The 17,386-nt window shown below is 41.8% G+C and overlaps 1 protein-coding gene across 4 annotated transcripts in view; it reads left to right on the forward strand.

Annotated features, from left to right (window-relative positions):
- LOC119656197 (protein sprint) overlaps nucleotides 1–17,386 on the forward strand; it is a 586,096-nt gene that overhangs the window by 278,115 nt on the left and 290,595 nt on the right. Inside the window, exon 1 of one of the 4 annotated variants that reach the window (XM_038062585.1) lies at nucleotides 5,457–6,810. The exons of the other annotated variants lie outside the window; for them this stretch is intronic. Coding sequence (XP_037918513.1) covers nucleotides 6,779–6,810 — 32 coding nt within the window. The 5' untranslated portion in view covers nucleotides 5,457–6,778. Of the gene's footprint in view, nucleotides 1–5,456; nucleotides 6,811–17,386 lie in introns of those variants that run through there. 4 annotated transcript variants of the gene reach the window in all.

Here is a 17,386-nt window from a genome sequence, read left to right on the forward strand (position 1 = left end):
CTTATCCTGCAAAAGGGTCTCTGAAAGCTAACGTTTTCTTGATCTGGTAGACCAATGGTGAAGTTTGCACCGATAAGCAATAGTAGCCAGTCCCAAACCCAATTGTTAGAGAAGAAAATTATAGCTCCAGTTTAAATCATTGAAAACTACTGCGATGGCTCAGGGGGTAGGCAAGGAGTCAGGTATAGTGGTCTGTGGTCTTGTAGATTACTCTGTGAGGAAATTATGGTGACACCTGGCAATTTAAAATCCGATATGGATAACAAGTCGTCTGACTCGGTGATCAGGTTGGGGCAGTAGGGTAAAGAGACCGCTAACCGGCCCACGTCTGATTACATGCTCCGCCTGTTCAATGGAGATAAAAGCAGCGTCATTAAAAAGGCCAACAGATTTGATACTCGACGAAGCACTCTTCTTCATAGTTTGGTGTGTAGGTAAGTTTCAGAAATGAATCCATTGCATAAACTAGGCATTCCCAAGCTATATGCATCTCCAGCAATACCGAAAATTTTACCCTGACTTATATTAACGCTTGCTGAAACACTCATCGAATCCCAACAACGCTTCCAATTTTCATTATTCGTCACCTTGGAGATTGATACCATGTTTTAGACTAGGTAGATCTCCTAGGTAGATCTCCCTAAAAATAAAACGATACCAATCACCGCCGGTACCAGACTAATTAATAGCTTACCAGCTCTTTACAAATTCATACGGTCTATCATCAGTAGAAGAATCAGTGCTTACCTGGAGATCAACGAGGTTCTGTACAAAAAAACAGAAGCCTGGCCGAATTGAAGAGGATGGAGAGGCTTTTCAAACAGTAACTTGTTATTAACTCAGTAGTTGTAGAAATGGCAACAGGAGGCACCGAAAACCGTCATCCCAAGGTTTTCAGTAGTTTCTCGTTTACTTGACTAATCGATGTCCTACGTCTGCATCGCATACATAATAAAGTTTTTAATAACAAATTTATGCCGGAATGCTAAATATTGACACAATTATTGAGAAGACAAAGAAACTAGGGACAGCCTTTCGAAGAAGACGCATTGACATGTTCACTTTCCAAAAAACTCGAAGGTGTGGTGCCGAAAGCTCCAACATAGAATGCGAAAGAGGTAAAAGCCTTTAAAACCTCCTCTAATTTGGTAGCCCACGAACTTGATATGATGTCTTCATTGCCATATCTGAGACTTCTACGACGCCATTAAAGAAGTCGACCGATTTGATGACGAACTGATGAAGCTCACCATTATATCAGCTGATCCCACGATTCACTTCTTCACTGCGTATGCACCGCAGACAGGTCGACTCGATGACCGGAAAGATGTTTTTTGGCAACTACTACAAAGACGTGCCAATCCATGACCACGTTGTCATTGCGGATGGTCGTAATGTTATGTGGGTGGCAGAAGGCAAAAGGTGGCAATGGATGGAAAAGTTTGGAGCACACCACATGCTTGAATTAAATGGTGGCGATTTCGTGAGAAAAAAGAAGAATTGATTTCACATTGCCAACTATTACGAATGTTGAACAATCTTGGAATCAAGTTTTAAACACAATCCACAAAACGGCCTATGAAATGACGATGTCGAAATGAAGACCCGCAAGAAAAAAAACCCCTTTAACATCGATTATCGATAATTGTGAGGCAAAACCTCAAACCGTGCTAATTTCGCAATAGGCCAATGATGTCGAGGCGGATTGGTGCACCGCCGAAACACTCCTACTTCTTTCCTAACATACTTAGCAGTCTTGTACTTCTGACATTTGATGCACTGACTGAACCAAGAATTAATGTCCTTCTTCATGGACGGCCAGAAATACTTCGCAGTGACTAACCGATTCGTTGTCCGAATGCCTACGAACAGCATGAAATACTTTCTTTCGGAAATTGGCTGAAATATGTAGCTTTGCTCCCTGTCTCAGGTCTCGCAATATAACCTAGATGTTGAGCCCAAGATAGGAAACTCTCTAAATGTGTATTTGGAGTTGGTCCTCAAGCTCTGAAGAACTGCATCGTCCTTTTGCGCCACGGCGATTGCCGGAAAATCGACGGTGGCAGAGATCTTGACCTCTGCAACACGTGGCGAGGAGTCAGCAACCACGTTATCTTTTCCAGACACGTGTCGAATGTCGGAAGTGAACTCAAGTGCTGAAGTTGGCGAGTGGACGCTTTGTCAGGCTTTTGTTTCAAAGCAAAAGCGAGTGTCTTATGGTTCGTGAACAATGCCTGCCTTGAAGGGAATACCGGAAGCATTTGATTGTGAGGTACGCGGCTAATAAATTACGATCATAGCTGCTGTAGTTCCGTTCCGCGGGATTCAGCTGTTTGGAGAAGAAGCTCAACGGTTGCCAGATTTGATTCACTTTTTAGTAAAGAGAAGTATCTACGGCAACGTCTGTAGCATCGACGAATACGAGTAGGGATGGATTTTACTGAGGGAATGCCAGAATTGTAGCATCCAACAGCTATTCCTTGGTGATGTCAAATGTCTGGACAGCCTCTTAGAACCACACAATCACGTCTTTGGTTTTAAAGATCGATTGACGGTAGGGCACCTTGGGCAAGAATCGACGATAGAAGTTTAATATGCCCAAAAACCTTCTCAGATCCTTAAGAGCTTTTCGCAGCAGGAAACTCAAAATTGCTCGCACCTGGACTGGGTCCGATTGAATGTCTTCATCGGTAATCAGATGGCCGAGGAATCCCACCTACGATTGCCGAAATTTGCACTTTTCAACCTTAAGAAGTAGACCGGTCACAAGAAGTCGTTGAAGAATGCACTAGAGATACTGTAAATGCTCGTATTAAAAACCTCTGCAGCCACAAAGACGGTAACAGCTCGGTGCTGACTTTATCACCACCCAACGGCTTCATTTCATACAGCTTTTGCTTGGTGTATGGTCACCAAGCGTTAGTTCTGTCAGTGAAAGGTTAAGTTTAGCCGTTTCACTTACTGACCTTCTTTTTGTCAGCTGCTTTTTGAGTCGATTATAATAGTAGTTCTCGAGGACATCGGAGACAATCTCGACTACCTCTACCTCCAGCCCAACACGCTTGTCTTCTGGTCTGCGTTCCTTAACTAATTTGACGTCATTGAAGCAAAATAATCTGGTATCCTCGTTAGTTTAGTTTAATTTAGTTAACTGGGGGGAACCGCAGCTCCGAGCACTCAGGCCATTGTTAGGCCCATTGTACTATCCCCGTAAGTTGCCTATTCAATGGCTTCCCGCCTACGGTGTTCGCAGACTTTAGCGAATCTTAGAACAGAGAGTGTGCACATTCTTCATTGAAGAAAACCTTGCCAAGGTGTCTTCGTCTGAGATCTGAGGATGCCGGGCAGCTTCATAAAAAGTGCAGGGCTGTCTCCTCCTCCTCCTCACATTGGCTGCACATAGCCGAAACCACTACCCCAATCTTTTCCTCAAACGAATCTCCCCGGCAAATATTGTCCAGAATCATAAATTGTATAATACGGAATAATTGGAATACTGGTTTCTGCTCAACCTTTTCAAACAGAGTTAAGGGAGTCTCGGAGAAACTGTAGACTTCTTGAATAGTGAGGTTTTTCAAAGCATTTTAGCATTTGCTTTGGCTTAGTGGCTGATATGCTCCTAAAGCTAAACACTGGCTTGGGTGCCGACTCCGAAACTTCAGTTGAATCGCTGGGTATTATCGATCTGGCTGACGATACAGCGATCCGAATAATGAAGTTGGAAGTGTGACAGATATATCGAAATCGCTAGGATTCTTTATCAGTATTTATTATTTATTCCTTTTTGTCATGGACACTATCACACGGGACATCTAACGCCTCGTACTCTATACACTGCTCTATGCAGATGATATTTTTCTAGCGTCTCATAGCAAATCTTACATTGAGTACCTAGTCAAAAAGTGAAATAATCGCCTTATGCAACACGGTCTCAGATTGAATGTCAATAAAACAGAATTTTTGGTGACCGACTTCAATGCAATAGGCACTATCACTGTCAGTGGCTGCTGTTAATGATATAGCTGCGTTATGAAATTACTTCACGCATCACCGTAACTTGGATGAGGGGTTCCACAACGGGCGTTCTTTGCTATCGATACATCAACGAACGTCTCAAATCGAAAATTTATTGCAGCATTATTCGACACCCTCTATGGTTAAGAGTATTGCCCGACCAAAAGGAAATGAAGGACATCTCGCGGTAATGGAGACTAAGATCTTACTTATGACCAGTAGCATAGCACGATATGTTTACATCAGAGATGAGGACATCTGTGATCGATATGAGCAGGTAATTCGCGCGGCGAGAACTCACTTGCCAAGATTGGTCTGAACACCGAAGTCGATGGGAAACCGCCAAACCGATCGAAACAACGACGGCTAGTTACGCTAGATGGTCATTTAAGAACCTATCGATCCAGATCAGACCTATGGTCAAACACAATGGCGAAAACGAGCAAGACAAACTGACTCCGTTTCAGAAAGGAATAAAGCTGAAGAAGTAGAAGGAGGCAAAAATGTCTACAATACCCCTTTTCATCTAAAGGACTGAAAGGACACCTACCAAGAGATAGACTGAAGGCATCCAAAGACCTGCATCACAACGGTGGTGCTTGATCTCGGATTGCACTTTCGACAATGATGCAGTGGTTCAAATCTACCGATCCTAGTCCAATGATACGACTAACACGCTCTTCCTACGGCCACAGCAGTTTCACCCGATTGTTTTTCAGGTTTCACTACAGAATACAATCATAATGTTGATGGTAGCTTGCCAGTAAACCAAACTTCACCGCGAGCTTTTTGACGAAGAATCTTGCAGATGAAGTTATAGCGGCTGGTGTACTCCTTATATATTTAAGGTATCCTATTTCCTGATTTAATTAAAGGAGACAACATATTTTTTGGCATGTCGGTAACCTGCTGTAATTGACTCCACTCGATTGTCGTGCAATGATCTCAAATCAAGCACTCTCCTTCCTTCCTGCACATAAATGAACCTATCATATTACCGATCCTCAATGCGGCATACGCTGTGCAAATATCCATGAAGACTACTCACATAGATGGGGTTGAAGGAGTCAAAGCACTTTGCGAAGTTACTAGTAGGAATTTCTGACGTGTTCCGGTTACCCTTCCCAAATTATTTGTTTTATTTGGATTTTTATTACAAAGTCTTCAGAATCAATGCAGCATAAATTTTCTTTTTTGCTCTTCGCTAAAAATGTCGCATTCATACTAGATGCCCCCCTTTAAATCCACTGAAATGAAAACTAGCAACAAGTACAAAACTCCCAGCAAACATTAACAATACAATTGTTCTCCATCATCATGTACTTTTTCAAGAAGAACGGAAAAAAGACTCAGAGTCGTAGCATTTGTAATTATAATTGCGAAAAGATACTCAGATACCAGATACTCAGTACTTGTCGACAAGTTTCCAGTGATAGTGCATATACATAGTCGGGCTGGCGACAGATATCAAAACGGTTGCTACCCTGTCCCTGCATAAATCCCTCATATACAATTCTGCGCGATTTTAACAATTATAATTGACCATTCAGTGAGTAGTCGGAGAAAAAGTGGATTCGTCGTGCTTGAAATCTTTAGGCCGCGCATTCATCTTTTCGCGAAGATATTATACTCGATTCGTTGGAATTGAAACGACACAGTGCGCGTATTGGATGTGTGCCAAGATCGACATACTCATAGTCGGGAGCCCTCTTACAAGAATTATACGCCGCATCTCTCGAGACGTTAGACGATCTTGATCGTGAAATAAAAATCTATTGAGGAACCCCAAACCTCACTTGGACCCCGTTCAATTTGTGAAAGTTTGTTAGTGTCGAATTTAAAGTTTGTTTAGTCGCGGTCAAACGTATCGTCTAGGGATTTCCTCTATAGATTCCAATGACTAATTAAATTAATCGCGAAAAAATTATCTGATACTTAGTCAGTTCGATTGATTCGCGTGTGCGGGTGGCTCGCACTCTGTCTCGGTATTGGGGTAGGTAAATAAAAATTTGCAATTAAAAATCGATTGAAGAAGTGGGTGGTGATGTAGTTCGTGTTGTGAATAAGAAAGTTGTATCTTTTTGGGATAGGGGCATAAGCGTCCTGTCATGGTTGAGGTGAATCATTTGAGTTCAGGTGTCCTAAGAGTTGCTCGGATTCTACCTGAATAAGTCCATAAAATGCCTTTATCTAAAAACCAGAGACCGAATCCCTGGCAACCCTTGAGCTGCGTATTACTATCTGAAAAGAGTTTTAATATCTTATCCACCGTCAAAACATACAAACTTTCTTACAATACTCACTGTACGGCGCAAAAATAACATGAAACATTATCACTGGAACTACTTTGCCGGACAAGATGTTTCGCCAGTTCTAGCGAAACCTCCATGCGACATGCAATCCGCTAAGAGGGTGGCGCATTTTCTTCCCAATTATATTATCAAAAATATAATTTTCGGTAAGATCGCGAATCATATGTACATACGTAAATTGTAAGTGATCGTGTTGCGTTTTATCTTTTTCTCCGCATCTGCTCCAAGTGTTTCGTATCTAATAGAATTAGTGATAGTGCCTGTGGTGATAAGAAACCGCTTGGTGAAGTGATACAACAAGCGTTTAGCGTCAAGGCGATTATATCTTGAAAAATATGCTTAAAGTAGTGAAATTGCAATAGATTTGTGCTTTCCCTATGTGATTTGGTAGTGTCCAAGCTCTTATCAGGATTACAACTCGGATTATCACACTCATCTGGTAGCAGAGTTGCATGTGTGCAAACATGTTTCGAATATTCAGACGGTGAGTACTTACGTATCTGCGCCCTGTTGACGCGTTTGCAAAAAGATACTTGCAGCTATGGAACTACTCGTAGGGTAAACACTTACATTCTAAGATTCAATATTGTTCATATCTGCGAATACTCTGAGTGATCAATCACTTCCGATTGATGGGATTCCTGGCACATATTTGCACTCGGTATTCGCATGCAAAAACTGGAGAAATATGAGGAAAATGTGGTTATTATCTTCTAACTTTATCTAAATATACTCAATACACGGCACAATACATAAATCACCAAGCTCGAAACTAGAATGCGTGAAACTCTAGCGAAGTAAAATTAATGTTAACATATTCAGTGTCGTGGAAATCATTTTGAATGAGTGTAGTATTAGTCACTTGAACGAATGCACTGTTTGTGCTGCTTTCTTACATACCAGGCCTGCGATCTAAGATATTATGGAAAATATGCTATTTCCGGATACACGGTCTAACCTACCAAATTTTGTGCGAAGACTCTTGCGATATATGTATCTGTCGTAATTCGTTTTATGCGAAAAACGTTTTTTCTTTTAATTTGTTTATTGTATTCAAATTATTTCAAGCCTTTCCGTTTCGTATCGTGATTTAATTTCTGCGGAATGGGCATTAAGTGACTGAGTTACGGAACCGAAAGAAAACATCTTCACGATTAAATTTTCAGGTTTCAGTTATTATATTGGCAGAAGATTCGTCTTGTGTAGCGAGGAGAGAGATTTGATCAACTGAATCAAGTACTCACACTGCTAAAGCCAAAACTCATCACCATCAACTACGCAATAACCAATATATGGTCTAAGCCTGCCTTAATAATGAATTCCAGATATCCCGGTTTTGTGCCGAAGTCGCGATATCGCTAAAACCCGTCTGGCGTCCTGGCCTACACCATCGCTCCATCTGAGGCAGGGTCTGCCAAGCTTTCTTCCTCTTTTTCTACCATAGATATTGCCCTTATAGACGTTCCGGGCTGAATCATCTATCGCAGCTTATTGAACCCGATTGTATCCACAATCCGACGGTCGTGGTATTGCTTATATACTTCGTTGTTATGTAGGCTACGTCCATCCTCTTCTAGAGGGCTTGCTAAAGGCCTAAGTCTCTAAGGAATACATGGGGACTGGCAAGATCATTATTTTTACTGTCGAAGGTTTGAGTCCTTTCAAGCGGAACAGTTTTTGTAAACTGAAATAGACTGAATAGGCTCTTCTGACGTTGCCACCATGTACTTGGCCTTGCCTTCATTAATGAGCAGCCCAAAATCTTGCCCCCTCGCGGCCTGCTCTATCTGGCAGATCATGCATTTCGGGTTGTTCTCCCCATAATGTCCATAACGTCGGCATAGGCTAATAGTTGGGTAGACATGATCACTTTTTTCAGGAACCAGTTTAAAGAGGATACATGATAGGACCTCCTTTTGTCTTAGACCGTTGTTGATGCTGAATGGTTTCGAGAGCGTTCCTGTTGCTTTTATCTGTCTTAGCACATTGTCAGGATCAGCTTAGTTGGTCTTATCAATTTCGTCGGGATACCGAATTCCTTCATGACCCTTGAAGTCGATGAAAAGATGATGCAACTGAGGGCAATATTACAACAGTTTCCCTGTAGTTCGTCGCAGACAGAAAATTTGATCTGTTGCTGATTTGCCTGGAGTGAAGCCTCTTTCGTATTGGCCAATGATGTTCTGGGCATATGGGACTATCCAGTATAACAAGATAGCATAGAATATCGTATCATGGTACTCAGCAACCTATATATGGTTGGCATTCGCCGCTTTGTAGAGTATAGCGCATTAACCACACCTACTCGCCATCGTCCGCGGTTACCTGAAATGCACTTTAGCTCCACCACGTCTTCTTGAGACGCTCGCACCCCTCCGTTACTGCTCTGCGAAACAAACGGCGGCCATCTTGTCGGAATGGATTCCACTACCTGGCATAGCATGCAATGCAATTATCGCCCTCCTTAATGAGTGACCTATGTATCTACTGGATGGTAGTGCGATCACAGTGCCACAGTGTGTGCCGATCGAGTTCTTCGTTTGAGGTTGTGTCAGGTCAGCTTTAATCCGATGATATACTACAGGCAGGTGTTTATGAAGGCTTGGAGCTTTTGAATAACGCTGGAGTTCGCTCTCCATGTGCTACTCCTATATAGCAACACAGGAAGAACACTAGCACAGAACAGTCTCAGCTTGATTTTGTTCTTGAGATAACTACATCTTCAGATTTAAGAGAAGGTAGCGAAAGCGGATCTAGCGCTGTTAATACGTCGCGAAATACTCAGTTCAGAGCCTCCGTCAGCAGAAACTACGTTTCCGAGATATACAAATTGATCGACGATTTTGATGCTCTGTCCATTAATGCAGTTAGAGAAGGTACGATGACCGGTCAGACTGAGAACCTTAGTTTTGTTGGTTTTTATTTTCAGTCCAACTCTATTTGCCAGCGAGAGAGCAAAAAGATGTCATCAGCATAGTCGAGGTGTTTGAGGAAAGATGTCATCGTCCATTGAATTCCTCCACGTCATCCAGGAACAAAACAGCATTAAGAGTGTCATAGTGTGATGGCAAGAAGAAATAATATCGGTGACAAGCGCAACCCTGGCGGACTTCGCTTTGGATATTTCCTCCGAGATTTTACCTCTGTGTAGCATGTGACATTTTGTGCCATTATATGTCGCCTTGATAATGAGTATTGGTTTCTGCGGAATGCGCCTCCTACGGAGGGCACTCCACATACACTCTCTGTTCATGTTTTCGAAAGCTTTCTTAAAATCGATGAAAAGTAGGTGCAGCGAAGTTCGCATTATTCTAAAATGATCTGTAGAGTGTTAATGTGATCGGTGCAAGAAGATCCAGATCGGAAACCAGCCTGTTCTCCGTCGATCACACTTTCGAGATGTTCTTTGATGCGTTCCAGGATTATTTTAGAAAAAAGCACGCAGAAACCGCTCCAATTGTCATACTCAAAACGATTGCACTTCTTTGGAATCTCCACGATTATCCCCTTCTCCCTGAAAGCCTTCGGATTCTAAAAATTTCCATACAAATGAAAGGTAGGTTGATTGCGGGCCCAAAAATTTCTATCCCTTTTAGTCGCCTCTAACGATAAGATTTTGAGTGAATTCTTAAGTTAACTTAACTTTTTTGTAGGGCTGCCAGTTCCTCTATTCATACGCTCTTCTTTAGACATTCGGCAGCGCACATAGAAACGGTGAAGCCAGCAACTTCAGCCAGTGACAGTCTACAATAGTATGATTCACCTGACTCCAGATTCTATACAGAAAGGCTAGCAGAAACATGATATATCTATAATTGCGTGATATATCTCTTTTTATGTATGGGACGGATAATGTCTCGCTGCCAATCGTTAGGCATTGATTCGCTATCCGATACCTTGAGCATCAGTTAAAAAAAGGCTTGATGTAATTGGTCGTCTCCATATTTAATCAGTTGCAACCCATCGTTTTAATGTGATTTTCCTTTTTACCTCAGCAGGATGAGTATCGAGATGTATAAGGCTTCATTTTGCTGACTAGTTGGCAAAACTTCCGCGTCTGTTGCAGTTGCTCCGTGTACTCTTCGAGTTGACAGATTTGGCTGGTTCTCTTAGGCTCCCTTTTTTGTCTGTCCACTCGACGAAGTTCGTGATAGGTCTCTGCCCGTGCCCGCGTTCTTTCAAATTACAGCATTACCCGGTATGCAGCAATCTTCCGTTCCGGTGTTAGCTTACATTCATCGTCGAACTAACCGAGGGATCCGAGGTGGTATTATTATACGAGCTCGGAACGGCATGCCAACGAGATAGTGCCCCGCGTCTATGTTGTTCTTCTATATGTTCTGACAATCATCAAGGCTAAGAAGTGGCGGCGGGGGGCGGGTACGTAACGTTCCTCTTGCCAATGTCCTCGTTCATACCCAATTTTATTGATTACTGAGATCTAACGGAAACGGACTGTCCGGCAGCTTATTTGGTTTTATGCATTTAAAAGTTCTACGGCCCTATTTAAAGTACTTGGGATCTCTTTGGACTCTTCTGGTTTCATATTCTCTACTCCTGAAACTTCGTCAAGTCCTTCTCCAATTTTATCCGACTCGCCAAGTCCTATTAACTATGACATAAGCAAGACCAAAGGGTAAAAAAAAAGCTCTTCTTCGACCACATTACAAACGATCGGGCATTTATCACACCCAGTTTCAGTTTTCAGTTCGCCGAAGAGCCCTTGTCTAGCGTCCTAGTTGTCCATTTAATGTAAACCAAACAATGTTAAGATATCAGGGTTTGCCGAGGACTAACACAATGTGCATTATACCGTAAAAAGACGTTAGAGTCACTAGTATATTTTAAAAATAAGTCGTAAGCTAGGCGCATCGCGAACCGAGAGTGATTGATCCTACTAGATAGTAACATTGACGACTAGCTATGAGGAGGACCAAAAAGAAGACACCTGTGAGACCGAAAAAAGGTGGTCGTCAATTTTTTTTTTAAATTATCTGATTACAGCGAACTAAGTCAGTAAATTTCTGTCAAAACCAAAAAACCCCCACCAACAAAAACTGGTTGATCTAACGCAATTTCCCCAGATGAACCACCTTTTCAGTTCCTTACAGTGGCAAGGAGGGTGGAAGACTCTCCATTCCATGTTTCTCTCTTGCTGGTTGACAAGTTTTGCCATTATCTTTGACGCAGATTGGATTGTTTAATTATGTATATTTAATTATGAAGATCTGCAAAGTACAAGCAATTATATGTATGGTTGCCGTTGACTCCTTGGTGGGGTGTAGCGCGCAACCACACATGTGCGTCAACGCTCGTGGTTGACTAGAATGCGCCTAAGCTCCCCAGGGGTTCACGAGATACCCGCACTCCTCATCTATTGTTCTCGTCGGCCATATTGCGAGAATGAATTCCATTGCACGGCGTAGCCAGCTTTCGTCTTCCAATCATATCGCGCAAGGGTGACAAGCTTGTGCGTCGACCAAGTCCTTCGTTTGAAACAGTATCAGCCCAGTGTACTCCAACGATACTATATTCACGAAAGCTTGGAGCTTTCGATTGATAGTGGCGGTCACTTCCCATATGCCACTCGCATACAGTATCACAGTCTCAACTTGATCTTAATGTGAAGATAACTGCATTTCCAAATTTTAGAAAAAGTACCGAAGGCGGATCCGTATACAGAAACTACGCTTCCTAGGTATGCAAATTGATCTATGTCTTCAATGGGTTGCCAATTAATGAAGATAGGAAGAGTGCGATGATCAGTCGGACTGCGAACCTTAGTTTTGTTGGTGTTTGTCTTCAGTCGAACTCTAACTTGTCTCTCCATCCAAATTCGGAGTCATGACTCGGTGAAACAGCAAAAAGATTTTATCAGCATAGTCGCTGTGTTTGAGCAAAGATGTCATAGTCCATTGAACTCCTCCACGTCCTTCGGACAAGACAGTATGAATAACGTCGCCGATAACAAGAAGAAAAAATATCGGTGACAATGTGTAACCCTAGCGGACTTCATTTTTGACCTTTATACAGCACATGACACTACCGCCATTATATGTCGTTCTGATAATAGCTGCAATAGCTTCTCCAGCGCAGAGCATGCCAGATATACTCACTGTCAAAAGCTTTTTCGAAATCAATGAAGAGCAGGTGAAGCGAAGATTGAAACTCCCCCTACTGTTCCAAAATGCTTACTCTATTGCAATCAACCTCTGTCGATCGAGATGCCTTTTGATCAGTCCCAGGACTATTTTAGGGATTATCTTTGCAATGACAGAAAGCACCTAGATACCCCTCCAACGGAAACTTTTCTTTGGGATCTTAAAGATCATCCCCTTCCGCCACTCTCTGGGAAAGATCTGTGACTCCCAAGATTTCCGTAAGATTAGAAGCAGATCGGCAGAAACTGCAGGTGAAGCAATAAATAAATCTGCGGTGTGATGGAGTCCCTGATCCGTTTGAGTGCATTGATTGCCGAAATGATCTCTCCTCTGCTTGGATGGATCCGCATATTACAGTGATTAGCCATTTGATTCACAACAGATGGAACTTCTCCGGATATAGCACGGTTAAAAACCGTGGTGAAAAGTTAGTTTCGCCTCTACCGTTGTTCATCTACGTGAGTCGACGGTTAACGTCCATCGAAGGGCCATCGAAGGGTTTGCGACCATATACAAGCTCCTTCATTGTGCGGTATACATTTATGAAATTCTGCAGCATCTTCCACTAACCTGACCAGTGTAGTAGCAAATGTTTTTTGGTCACTGCGCACACTGCATTGAATTTACCGGAATTTCGCACAATATTGGAATTTGAGTACGTTATACCCATCATAAAATGCAGCGGTCAGTAGAGCCTTCAATCCCTTCCGTTCATCGGTTCGCTTTCACGATTCTTCAGTCAGAAAAATCTCATGACTCCTCTTCGAAGGTTACTCAGTGTATCTACTGTCCCATCAGCAAGCTAGCTCTCCCACTGTCGAGTGACAACTGGATCATACAAGCGGCCAATGTTGAGCTTGGGTGAATCGCTTTTTCCCAATCTTACAAAAGGAGGAGAATTGAACAGGCAAATGAAGATAATCGGCTATCAAATGGTGATCACTTTCGAGGCAGATGTCAATGCCGCTCCCCCTAAATCTACTGCTCATTGTAAAGTGGTCAATTCGATTGCATGTACAATATCAATAAACAAAGTCTTGTCAGAACTAATTTTGACATTCAGATCATTCATCATGTAGTTGTTCATAGACAACATCCCTTTCCACTATATCGGAAGTCTCCATTCGTTCATAGCACTGTACAATTGTGATGTTCCTTAACCAGGAACGATATCTTGCAAACAGGATCGTATCAGAAACCGGCTGCCAGAGCAAGAGAGCGTGCCTTGAGGTGGCCGTCAGAAACAAATGAACTCAAATTCGCGTCTGCTCCCTTTGGTTTTCCGAAGTAGAAAAGCACATCGCCACAAGATAGAGAATAGTATTCTCCAGAGTCCAACCATGTTACTTTGTTTAGGCTGGACATTCTGTCCAGCTCACGTCGTTACAATTGACACACGGGTTGGAGGAAACCGTCAATACCGTTGTCGAGGAGCGAGTCGTAAACGTCAAGACTGTGGGTATATTCTTCAGTCCCAATTCACATATACTTCAGTCCCAATTTACAAGCACTACTGCACAATCTCCATTAAACTATCTCGACAGAGGTGGCAGTAGATAGGTCACTGGCTCACAAAGCCCACCGAAAGGGTGGATGTACTGTGCCGTAGAACCCACATTTCTAGAAAGTTTCACGAGTGGATCGCTACAGAACTATGTACAGGTTATAGAATAGCAGATGCCAGTTGGGTTGATGCGTTGATGGGATTCACAGAAACTACTTTTTTATTTGTATCTTACAATATTTACGGCATATCTGGTAGCTCGTACCACATGCTTTTCTAAGGAAGCAATAAAATCCCTGATAGATCCTGGTAATGTAGCTTGTGCAGACTTAAAAGCACTTGAGTTTTTCATGAACATAATGAATTCTAATAAAAAAATCACTTTTGTTGACAAAAATTACTACCGTTTTTTGCAAAAATCAGTCAAAAAAAAGGCAGAGTTCAGACGATACAGATACTATTTAACATCCAATTAATACATTGCCGACGCCGTTTGGCACGTTTTTCCTATAGCTACATATGCCAGCTATAAGATCCCCAACAAATTGCAATAAAATACATTGGACGCCAATTCAACGAGTGCAATTTGTCCAGGAGACGAAAAAAATCCAACACGAGGCTCCTGTTCATCATCAAAACTGTCTGCCAAAATTCAATACACACAGAAATTTGTGCGCATCTAAAGATAAATTCCCATGAATATTAAGTGTCCCGACAGATACTACTTCTACGCAGCAAAACTTGAAAAGTGAAATCTTAATTTGACTAGTCATTTACTTAAAGGGGGCTTTACACGCAACGATACATTGTAGCAATTTATCGTAACGATCAGATTGTTACAATTTATCGTTGTGTGTAAACGGGAGATTGTAGCGATTTATTGGGATTGGAGTTGGAGTGGATGGTTGATGCCGGCCGGCATCAATTTCTGGGAATCGTAACGATTCTTCACCTTTCTCACCAAACAACCGATGTACAGCGACAGCAACACTACTTCCTCCATGGTTAAAGCTTTTATAAAGACTGGGGGGTCGATGTAGGGTGACATTTGACAAGAAATCGTTACAATTTAGCGTAGCGTGTAAACAGTGCTCTACTCTTTCGATTTGTTGGAGCGATAAATCGTTCAATGAATTGTTACGAGTTATCGTTGCGTGTAAAGCCCCCTTAACCGAGTTGCAGGCGTTCCTCCGTGTTTTGCAGCTGACAAAACTCTACCGCATTCCAGAATTCACGACGGCAAAGAAGACGATGCATTGCAATGGCTCTTGGGTCAGACGAGCTTCACTAATGTATCTTCTTCTTAGGGAAAAATTTTAAAATATGGGAGGACGATATTCGCGCATAGGAGACGCCGCAGGGTTATTTTTGAACAAGCACATGTTTCAAAGAGGATGGAGACAAGACTCTTTATGGGTTCTAAAGCTGACTAATTATGAAATGGCTGGATGATTTCACACGGAGAAGATATATGGGTGCCGGGGAATTATGCACACTTATAAGGGAATTGGGTCAATTGGACATGGAAGGAGATGCATGCAAATGTGTATCTTTTTGGTTGATGTGGAGCAGGATGAGGTCGTCAGCCTTAGATGGGGGTGTCATATGATTAATTGTTCCAGTCGACAAAGAATGGGAGAGGATTGTCCTCATTTATTTAGAATATCGCACACTCAAACTTAACTTCCAATGGACCATTGTCTCTCTTTCAACACTCCCTAAAACTCCCGACATTCTAAGTGGACAAAACAATACGAATACCCAGCAACAGGAAAACCTTGTAATAAATAACAAATTTTCGACAATTTGTAAAACTTCGATACTTTTGTTCCATGTTGAAAACTTTCCCAACAATAGGGAAATTCTAACGACAGAAGTTTCCATTGTTAGCACCAATCCATTTGCAAGCCCTTCCATTGCAAATACAAATAGGACCATTACCTTGCATCTTTCAGAGGAATTCTTGGGAATGCTTGGCATTATAATGGTAGGATGCCATACTGACTTGGATGCAGGGAGTTGGCTATAGGTACTTATGTAACTCGAGTACAAGGATTCGATTTCGAACAAAAACAAACTCCTGTTTGCTGTGGAGTTTAGTGAGTAAAAAATCATATATAGAACGTATAAGGGCATAGACTATACATGTTCCCTCTTCATGACTTCTCAAAAGGTCGAGCATTTTACTGAGGGGTTGAAATTTCAAGAAAAGTTAAAGAAGATTCTTTGATAAAAAAACAATGTTCACAAATTTCAACGTCATCCAGGGACGCTTGACCTCTGGCCAGGAGTATTACGTATTCAGAGCTTAGTTTGGGTTTCGATAAAGTTTTTTTAATGGTGATGTGCATGTGACATTAGTGAGCAATTTAACGCGGTAGCACGTGCATTATAAATCCTCTCAAAAGATAATCTTCTTAGTGGATATTGGGTCTTCACCGTAACAGATAAGCGTGACACCCTTATGTTGTTGGGTGATTTAAAATGGCACCAGCCTCATCTACCGTGGCTTGATGCGTTTTTTGTTCGAAGTAAATTAATAAAGGGAAGCGGACCAATAGTAGAGAAGGTACGTGCAGGACTACAAAATTTTCGGTTTTCGTGGAATCATTTGAAGTTAATTTTCAAATTTCGGAAAACGCACAAATCGAATTCATAATGTAAGCAATTGCATTCGTTTCCAGATTTATTATCTGAACTGACCTACCCTGCAGCAAAATTGACTTCTTTAAAGATACAGTGCCTGCACTTACTGCATTTTCCCATCTGCAGTGATCCGGTCACCCCAGTCACCGCTACGTTGATAATCACTACCGACTACGAACTCATAGAAATTAATTCCCCTCTGGGATGCGGCATAGATAAATGACAGATTATATTCAGACGAGATAATCCTCGTCATTTGTCCAATTTAGGGTGTCATCTGTATTTGATCTTGATTTACGACGCCGGGTGTATCTCAGTTCTCATCGCTAGGAAGGCTTTCTCTGTATTTACATAATTTCTCCGCGACAAAATGCCTTAAACTTGACCCTCCCCAAATGAAAATCAACAATGAAATAAGGACCATCTTTTGGTCCTCAAAAAAAAAGTAAATTTCCGAAAAGATAAATATCTGAAAATTTCGAAAGACAACATAAGCAGAATAAATAAGAATTACAAAAATAGTTCACACAATTTGCTCCCCATATTTCAAAAGTTTACACAATCATCGAGTCAGAGAAAAGATAGAAAAAATAAATTCATCTGCAAAAAACAGTACTTTTTGCAATTGGGTAGTCAAATACCCCCTCCTCAGGAAAGTATACATGAAAACAATGTGATGATTAAGTAAACTGTGTCAGAAATGTATTGTCTTACTTTTTTGTTGAAGCTTGGCAAGAAAAACATAAACA

The sequence above is a fragment of the Hermetia illucens genome, chromosome 4, assembly GCF_905115235.1.
Source record: "Hermetia illucens chromosome 4, iHerIll2.2.curated.20191125, whole genome shotgun sequence".
Classification (NCBI taxonomy): Eukaryota; Metazoa; Arthropoda; class Insecta; order Diptera; family Stratiomyidae; genus Hermetia; species Hermetia illucens.